At 45.8% G+C, this 10,000-nt stretch overlaps 1 protein-coding gene across 1 annotated transcript in view; it reads left to right on the plus strand.

The window, feature by feature from the left end:
• The window catches only part of LOC122246943 (cell adhesion molecule Dscam2), a 419,843-nt gene that overhangs the window by 363,844 nt on the left and 45,999 nt on the right, over window positions 1-10,000 (plus strand). The window contains exons 10-11 of the mRNA XM_086534422.1: window positions 3,092-3,236; window positions 3,908-4,059. Coding sequence (XP_086390548.1) covers window positions 3,092-3,236; window positions 3,908-4,059 — 297 coding nt within the window. The remainder of the gene's footprint in view (window positions 1-3,091; window positions 3,237-3,907; window positions 4,060-10,000) is intronic.

Genomic DNA, 10,000 nt, shown 5'->3' on the forward strand with positions numbered 1-10,000 from the left:
TCTCTTTTATTTTACTTTACATTTGTTTCTCTCTCTCTCTCCTTTGTCTGTCTATCTGTATTTCTCTCTGTCTATCTGACCCACTAACTCACTTTCATTCACTTTCTCTCTCTTTTCTCTCTCTCTCTCTCTCTCTCTCTCTCTCTCTATCTATCTATCTATCTATCTATCTCTCCCCTTCCCCCTCCCTCCCTCTCTGCCTTTCTATCTCTCTCTTTCTGTCTTTCTCTCTCTCTCCTTCTGTCTGTCTGTTTATCTCTCCCAGCCTCCCACGTCCCCACGTTTCCGAAAGCCCCCGACGTTTGGCAGCGAAGGCTCAGCTGGTTCGAGGAACTTTTCCGCTCGATTCCATTAACTCGCGAAGGAAGAGGAGCAGTGGCATCAGCGTGTCAGTTTCAAATGCTCGGTAACTTTTTAGCGAAACAGAATAAGGTTCGTTAGAGGAGTTTCGAGAGGGCGAAAGTTTGGGTAGTTTGTGCCGTAGCTTTTATGAGGAGCTCGAGGTCCTGAGGGCTGAGAGAGAAGGCTCGAGTCAAAAAGGGTTTGCAATTAGGTAATATTGCAAAAGCGTGTTCGGATCACGTGGTTTGATTTGCATACCGGTGAGGACGTGGGTGGGTAGGCCTATCGTCCGCTTTTGTCATGATTAAATCTTCGTTTAGGCGTAGGAGTGGGCATGTAAATACCATGGAGGAAGTGAACTACTCGTGTTCTCATTAGTATTATTTAAGTCTGCGTTTGGCTTTTTCTCTCTTGCTCCTTATGATTTTCAAACTCACTTTTTCTCTCTTTCTCTCTCTGTCTCTTTCTGTCAGTCTGTATTTCTCCATCTATATCTATTTCCATCCTCCCCCGCTCTCTCTACTTCGCTCTCTCTTTCTATCTCCTCCTCTCTCTCTCTCTCCCTCGTAGTCTCTGTCTCTCTTCTCTCTCTTTTCTTTCTCACTCTCTCTCCTTTCTCTCTCTCACTTTCTTTCTTACTCTCTCTCTATTCTCTCTCTCTCTTCCTCATTCTCTCTCTCTCTCTTCCTCTCTCTCTCTCTCTCTGCCTCTATTTCTCTTTCTCTCTATCTCTCTCTGCCTCTCTCTTTCTCTCTCTCGCTTTCAGCAAATTCTTTTATCGAAATGAATTATTGAACACATTTCTTATACAAATGACAAGAAAATTTACCAGGCACCATAAGACCGGAGGAATTTAGAAACCACAACCCAATTCATTACAGGAGCAGAAAAAAAAGAAGAAAATAAAACCTGTAAACAATGACAAGGCAACAAACTACACTCCCATCAAGCGAAAATTGAAGGTAGAAGTTACACTCGCCAAAAAGAAAAAGAAAAAAAAGAAAAAACAAAACAAAAAAAGATACACAAAACACACAATTATCTTGACAACGATAACATTGGCGAACAATACAACTCTCTGCCGAAGAAACACAATTTGTCCCAAGTTTTAAAAGCAGGTTTTGTAAACATGAGACGTCGCGCAGGAAATGTAAACAAGAGTAGTTACGAGTATTATGAGAAAACAAGGCCTTCCGCTGCCTCTCGAAGGCGACTCGCGCAGGCAGCTGGACCATACAAACAGTGTTCGCTATTTCAGGGACATTCGTAAACAAAGTCTTCGGGATGGGAGGTGCAGTGGGAGGGTGAGAGAGAAGGAGGGGAGAGGGAAGAAGGAGAAGGGAGGGAGGAGGGGGGGGGAGAGGGAGGGGTGGAGGGGGAGGGGTGAGGGAGAGGAGGGGAAAAGGGGAGGGAGAGGGAGAGACGAGGGGGAGGGAGAGGGAAAGGGGGGAGGGAGAGAAGGAGGGAGGGGGAGGGGGAGGGGGGGAGGAAAGGGGAGGGAGGGGGTGGAGGGAAGGAGGGGAAAGGGGAGGGAGGGGGTGGAGGGAAGGAGGGGAAAGGGGAGGGAGGGGGTGGAGGGAGGGAGAGGGAGGGGGTGGAGGGAGGGAGAGGGAGGGGGTGGAGGGGGAGGAAGGGAGAGGGAGTGAGTGGAAGGGGAGGGGGAGGGAGAGAGAAGGAGGGGAGAAGAGGAGGAAGGAAGGAAGGGAGAGGGAGGGGGTGGAGGGGGAAGGAGGGAGTGGAGGGGGAGGGAGGGTGGGAGGGGTAGAAAGAGAGGGCAAAAAAAGACCGACCGACAAATAATCTTCATGATAAGAATCAATGTGAATGAGAGAGACAGAGACGGAGAATAAGACCGAGACATAGACACAGACAGAGAGAGAAAGAAACAAAACGAAATACGAAAGTAAGACCTAGAAATAAGATACTAATAATACTATGAAGAAATCGAAAGACCGAGGGAGAGAGAGACTAAGAGAATAGCCATTGCTTTGGCTGACGTAAAGACCGAAGTTTGGACCGACCTATTTTTTTTTTTTTTATTCTTCTTCTTTTCTGCAGAAACTCCAAAAGTTTCTCGTTAAACATGGCCGGGGACCAAAGGGGCTTTATGTGATGCATTTAAAGTCTAGCACCAATTAGAGTCGGAGAGAACTTTGCTGACGGCTGCATTTAGTCCTCCCGGTGAAACTAACTGTCAAGTGCTAATTGCTGTGCGCTCAACGGGTTTGCTTTTCCTTTGCCTTTAGCAAAAGCAGTTTGGAATGCGCGCTTGTTGGATCTGAACGCGGGGGACAAAGATTTCGATTTTTTTTTTTTTTTTTTTTTGCTATAGAAAGATGAAAAAAATGGAGATAGAAATATCTGTTACCTTTTCAAATTTAGACGGATATTGCGGTTAAAGAAATTTGGAAATTTGTTCGTGCGTTTTTGCATGTGATGATTTTACTTTGAGTGGTTTGAAATAGATAAGAGCTGTCTATCTATCTACTGTATTTTGCTTATTAGATAGCGAGATAAACATGCAGGCAGATTGATGCACAGATAATGAAGTTACGGGTATGTGAAATATATATATATATATATATATAAAGTTATATATATATTATATATATATATATAGAATATATATATATATATATAGATATAAAAACCAGTAGATGCCTAGTCAGATATAAAACCAAACACACACCCACATATTTCATATATCATAACTCTCCCCCCTCCTTCACCCCTCCCCCTCACCCCACAGACACGCTGCCGGTGCTGAAGTACAGGTTCATCGAGCAGACGCTCCAGCCAGGCCCTTCCGTGAGTCTCAAGTGCATCGCCGCCGGCAGTCCGACGCCGTCGGTATCCTGGAGCCTCGACGGTTTCCCTGTGAGGCATTCTGAGAGGTGAGGCGCCGGTGTGTGTGTGGTTGTTTGTGTTTGTTTGTGTGGTTGTTTGTGTGTGTGTGTGGTGTATGTGTTTGTTTGTTTGTGTGGTTGTTTGTTTGTGAGTGTGTTTGCTATATGTTTGTGTGTGTGGTTGTTTGTGAGTGTGTTTGATATATGTTTGTGTGTGTGGTTGTTTGTGAGTGTGTTTGTTTGTGAGTGTGTTTGTGTGTGTGTGTGTTTATTTGTGTGTTTGATTGTGTGTGCTTGCGTATGTTTGTTCGTCCATATGTGAGTGTGTAGGAATAGCAACAACAGCAGTAATAGTATTTAATGGCAACAAAGGCAGTAGCAACCGTAGCAGAAGCAACTATAATGAAGCTGTAACTGTATTTGGAGCTGTAGTACTAGTAAGGGTAGCAGCAGTAATAGTAGTTGTAGTGGTAGTAATAGTATTAGTGGTTGTAGTAGTATCAGTGGTAGTAGTAGTAACAGTAGTTGTAGAAGTGGTGGCAGTAGAAATAGTAATAATAGTAACAGATAAATGCCTAGTGTCACACATGATCACATCTCGACGAACCAAAAACAGCATAGAAGTAGAAATAGTAGTAACACCGACACCACAACATAACAGACAGCAGCATCAGCACCATTACCTCCGCCCACTCATCTCTTCATCTCCGCCCTCGCAGACTCGTCCTGGGCCAGTACGTCAGCGTTGACGGCGACGTCATATCCCACGTCAACATCAGCAACGTCGCGGCAATTGACGGGGGTCTGTATCAGTGCACCGCCACCAACGCCGTGGGCAGTGTGATTCACGCCGCTCGCCTTAACGTGTATGGTACGTGTTTTGTTGATATGTGGAGGGGGGATGGGGGTGGGGGTGTTGATATGGGGGGAGGGATAGGGTGGGGGGGATGTTGTCTGTCGTTGTGTGTGTGGTTTGATGGGATGGGGGGAGGGATGGGGGTGGGGGTGTTGATATAGGGGGGAGGGATGGGGTGGGGGTGTTGATATGGGGATGGGGGTGTTGATATGGGGAGGGTGGATTGGGGTGGGAGGGGGTGTTGAGTGTTGATTCAGGGGGTGGGAGGATGGGGGTGTTGATATGGGGGGAGGGATAGGGGTGGGAGTGGGGGGATGTTGTCTGTCGTTGTGTGTGTGGTTTGACGGTATGGGGGGAGGGTGGGGGTGGGGGGTGGGGATATTTCCTTGTTTTGTGTATGTGGTTTGATGGTATGGGGGGAGGGGTGGGGGTGGGGGATGGGGATATTTCCTTGTTTTGTGTGTGTGGTTTGATGGTATGGGGGAGGGGTGGGGGAGGGGGTAGGGATGTTATCTGTTGTGTGTGTGGTTTGACGGTATGGGGGGGAGGGGGTGTGGATGTTGCCTTGTGTTGTGTGTGTGGTTTGATGGTATGGAGGGGAGGGGGCGAATTTCTGTCTGTTGCTGCGTTGATAAGGTAAGGAGATTTTTGTCCGTTGTGTGTGGTCTGATGATAAGCTTTAGGGATTTTTAACTGTTGTGTGACATGTATGTTTGCAATTTTATGTTTGTGTGGTATAGGTAAGGTAACAATTATTTCTGTTGTTGTTATGTGTGGTTTTGATAAGGGGAAGAAGTCTATATCTTTTGTTTCTAGTTTGAAGTGTTAGTGAGATCGCAATAGAAAGACTGATAATGATATTGATAGCATAAATGATAATATCAATAATGATAGTATTGGTGATGGCAATACTGATGATTATAATCATGGTAATTATAATAACAACGATAATGATAACAATAATAATGATGATAACAATAATAATGGTCATAACAATAATGCTAATGATAATGCTAGTAATGATAATGATAACGAAAATAAAGATAACAATGATGGTGATAATATGATTATAATAGTTATGATAGTAATGATACCAGCAACGACAACAATAATGATTATGATCATAATGACAATAATAATTATGATGATAATAACAATAATGATTATGATGATAATGATATTGATAATAATAATGATAATAAAGAAAATAATGATACTGATGATTATCATTCTTATCATTATAATTGTTATGAAAATAATGATCATATGATGATGATGATGATAAATATAGTAATAATGATGATAATAACGACAATAATAATCATAACAGTGACAACAATAATGATAATAATGATAGGAAGATAAAGAACAAACTACAGCATTTTCTTTCTTTTCTTTTTCTTCACAACTACCAATCACCGTCCCTCACTATTTCGGATGATTATAGTGATTCTAACATCATCCTCACCATTCCACTATTCACCCGCCGAGGGAAAGAACAAACAAACAAAAGTTATCTCCGTGGGTATCAATGACTAATTCTTTTTTCTCCGCTCTTATAGGGATTCTCATTATCACACGAAATCACTATCCTGCTATGCCTCTCCCCTCCCTCTCCCCTTTCCCTATCGTTCCTTCCCCTCCCTTCCCTTCGTCTTCCTTCCCCTTGTCTCCCCTCTCTCCCCTCTACTCGCTTTCCATCCCTTCCTTCTCCTCTCCCTCTTCCTCTCCCACTCCCTCATCCCCATCTCTTCCCTTCCTTCGCATCTTCTGTCCCTTACTTCCATTCCCTCCCCTCACCCCCTCACCCTCTTGTCCCTCCCCTCACCCCCTCACCCTCCCATCCCTCCCCTCTATCACACTTCCATTTCCTCCCCTCACTCCCCTCACCCTCCCCTCTCCCACACTTCCATTCCCTCCCCCTCTCCCTCACTCCCCTCCCCTCCCGTCCCTCCCCTCTCTCACACTTCCATTCCCTCCCCTCATCCCCCCCTCCTTCCCCAATCGCCCGCGGCAAGACAACAAGTTCTCAGCCAATCAAATCGTGAATCCAATCTTCAGTGTCCCATTTCCAGCTCCTTGATTATGGCCTAGCAGCGAGGGGGGAGGAGGGGGAGGAGAGAATGTGGAGGAGGAGGGAAGGGGGAAGAGGTGGAGGAGGGAAGGAGGGGGAGGGGGGGACGAGGAGGAAGAGGGGGAGGAGGAGGAGGGGGAAGGAGGGGGAGGAGGAGGAGGAGGAAGAGGGGAAGGGGTTGAGGGTAGGATGAGAGGGGAGTGATGGGGTTAAGGGTGGGAAAAAGGGTTGAGAGGGAGGGAGGGAGGGGTGAGAGGGGGGAAAGGGGTTGGGAGAAGAGGGTAAGGGAATGGAAAGGGGGGGAAGGGAGGGGTTAGGGTAAAAGGAAAGTGGAGTTTAAGGGGAGGGAAAGGGGGTACAGATGGATTAGGGGAAGGAGAATAAGGGAGGGAGGGGAAGGGAAGGGGAACGATTAGGGAGAAGGGAGGGAAAGAGCAGGAGAGGGGTTAGAAGGAAGAGAAAGGGAAGGCTGGAGGGATTAAAGGGAATATAAAAAGGAGATAGAGGAGTTAAGGGAGGGTTTGGGAGGGGAAGGAGTTGGGAGGGAGTGGGGTTAGGGAGATAAGGAGGTAGAGAAGGGAAAGCGGTATGCTGACAGGGAGGATATGGAGGGGGAGGGGAAGGGAGGTGGGGAGGGAGGAAAGGGGGAAAAGAGAGAAACGTGTGGTGGAAGGATAAGTAGATAGAAAGTCAGAGAGAGAAAGAGAGAGAGAGAGAGAGAGAGAGAGAGAGAGAGAGAGAGAGAGAGAGAGAGAGAGAGAGAGAGAGAGAGAGAGAGAGAGAGAGAGAGCAAAAGAAACAGAGAGGGAGAGAGATAGAAATAGATGGATAGATAGATAGATATAGAGAGAGAGACTGAAAGAAACAGAGAGAGAGAGAGATAGAGATAGATAGATAGATAGATAGATCGATAAATAGATAGATAGATAGATAGAGAGAAAGAGACACAAAAAGGAAAAAAAAAGAAAAAAGCTACCAGGAAAAAATAAATAAAGAGAGATAGAAAGACAGAGAACACATTAGGAAAGAACAAAGGGCGGAAACGAGAAGGATGCCGAAGAACAGGAGACAAAGGAACATTTTGAGTGATCGTCAATGGCGGGCGAACGAAGGTAGGGATAAAGCAAGAGGGAAGAAGAGACGCGAAACGAAGAGGGGAGAAAAAGAAAAAGAAAAAAAGGGGGGTGGGGGAGAACTGAGGTAATAGGTGGGAAATCAGAGGATAATGGAAATGCTGATGAAGGAAGGAGGGAGAGGAGGAGGGGGAGGAGGAGGAGGAAGGAGAGAGAGAGAGAAGGAGAGAGAGAGAGAGAGAGAGAGAGAGAAAGAGTGAGACAGAGAGAATGAGAAAGAGAAGGAGAGTTTACCATCATAGGAAAAAAATAAAAAATAAAAAAAATAAGAAGAAATTAAAAGAAAAAGAAAAAGAAAGAAACATCAGCAACAACAGCAAGCGATAGAAGACGCACCTCATCTTTAGCCTATGCAATGTTGTGCAATGCAGCAGCATCTTGCATATCGCGACCACATTTTTAAAAAAAGGGGGGGGGGGAGGGTGCTAAGGAGAAAGGATCGCCGACAGAGTTGGCTCGAGTTAGCTCACGCATGTTTCATGGTTATGAAAACGCTTCTAGTTTATTGCACGGCGCGTTGGTCTATTGAGAAGGAGGGGGGGAGGAGGGGGGGAAGGGAAGGAGGAAGGGAAAGGAGGGAAGGGTAGGGATGGGGGAAGGGAACGAGGAAAGGGATGTTGGGGGAAGGGGGTTAGGGAAGGGGGAAGGGAAAGGTGGGGGTAGGGAAGGGGGAAGGGAGAGGAGGTGAGGGTAGGGAAGGGGGAAGGTAAAGGAGACGGGAAAGGAGGGAAGGGTACGGATGGGGGAAGGGAACGAGGAAGGGGGAGGGAAAGGAGGGGGGGTAGGGAAAGGAAAGGGGGGGTAGGGAAGGGGGAAGGGAAAGGAGGAAGGGGGTAGGGAAGGGGGAAGGGAAAGGAGGAGGGGTAGGGAAGGGAGAAGGGGGTAGGGAAAGGAGGGGGGGTAGGGAAGGGGGAAGGGAAAGGAGGGGGTAGGGAAGGGGGAAAGGAGTGGGGAGGGGGGAGGGAAGGGGGAAGGAAAAGGAGGAGGGGTAAAGAAGGGGGAAAGGGGAGGGGAGAGGGGATAGGAAAGGGGAAGATGATGGGGGGAAGGGGGACAGGAGGTGAGGAGATGGGGGAAGAAGGGAGAGGATGGGAGCAAGGGGAGAGGAGGGGGTCGAGGGGAGAGGATGGGGAAAGGGGAAGGGGAAAGGAGAGGGAGGAGAGGAAGGGTGGGAGGATGAGGAGGAGGAGAGGGAATTGGATGTCAGGAGTGTGAGGAGGGGAAGGGTTGGGGAGAGGAAAATGAGAGATATGAAGAAGTGAGTGGGAGAGAGGAGAATGGAAGAGGGGGTAGGTAGAATAGAAGAGAGGAGGGAGAAGGGAAAAGAGAGGAAGGGAAGGGTGTGAGAAGAGAGGAAGGAAGAGATGGAGAAGAGAGAGGGGGGAAAAGGAGGTGGGGAGGGGATGGGGCGCAGAGAGGGGAGGGAGGGAGGGAGAGAGGGAGGGGACGGAGGAAGGGAGAGAAGAACAGAAGTGGGGAGGGTAAGGAGGGACGGATGAGAGGAGGGAGGGAGGGAAATCCTCCGGGGTTGTATATATCTTCCTTACCAAGCCCCCCCCCCCCCTTTTTTTTTTTTTTTTTTTAGTTCATCATCTTCATCACCATCCTATCCTCTCTCTTTTTTTCTTATCAATTTCAATGTTTTTGAAAAGATTCATGAGCTTGTGTTTCCTGCCTCCCTCCATCCATCATACTTTGTAACTTTTAACGGCTCATATTTATAGGAAGAGCGAGTCGCTTTGTCTCTCAGCGAAGAGGGATTCGAATTACGACCTAGAGAGATCATTCTGTCGCACTTCCTGCCTTGTGTGTATCTGTGTGTACGTTTCTGTGTGTATGTGTGTGTGTGTTTGCGTGTGTGTGTATGGGGGAGGGGGGTGTTTGTGTGTGTGGGGGGGGATGGGGTGTGGGGGGGTCTGTGTGTATGTGTGTGTCTGTGTGTGTATGTGTGTGTGTGTGTGTGTGTGTGTGTGTGATTATATGATTTCAAAAGAATATCCATTTAAGGTCTTACATCACTTAAAATCCAGGATGATCAGTAAAATGACATAAAACACATATGACTAATTTCATAGCTTTATTTTTTTTTTTTCAAACAACTTATACCCTCTTTTCTATGAAATCCAAAAGCTAAAACCCTTGTTGAAGCTTATATCCTTGTTTTCAGAATGACATTAACCAAAGTTTTGCTTCGTTCGGAAGGCTTAAATTCTTGGTTAAATCTCTAAGCTTAAATCCTAGCTTTCATAATGGAAAAAGCTGAATCGTTGATCCAATCTAAAAGGCTAGATTCTTGCAATAAATATCAAAGCTCTCATATAGAAAAGTAAGCAAAATAAATAAAGAGATAAATAAATAAATAAATAATAAATAAACAAATGAAATAAAATCAAAATATGGTTCTTTGTATCTATAATAATCTATAATTTCTATTAATCTTAAAATCTTCAATAGATAAATAAAACAAATCAACCTACGAAATGCAAAAGGAATTCATCAATTTAATTCCCCTAGTAATAAAAGATATGAATAAACCATTAACATAATGAGGCCAATTAATTACACAAGGCTTCATCATAGAGAGAAAGCATCCATCTTCACGCAAGGGAACTCAACAAGCAGGAAAATTATTAAGCGAAAGGATCCATAAACAAAGTGAAAAGAAAAATGATATGTTTTCAGGAAGTTTATGGTTTACTTAGAAAGAAAGAAAGAAAGAACGAGAAGTAATTAATTCATGTATGTATGC

The sequence above is a fragment of the Penaeus japonicus genome, unplaced genomic scaffold (assembly GCF_977035675.1).
Source record: "Penaeus japonicus unplaced genomic scaffold, GWHDUDI00000001_assembly GWHDUDI00000041, whole genome shotgun sequence".
Taxonomy (NCBI): Eukaryota; Metazoa; Arthropoda; class Malacostraca; order Decapoda; family Penaeidae; genus Penaeus; species Penaeus japonicus.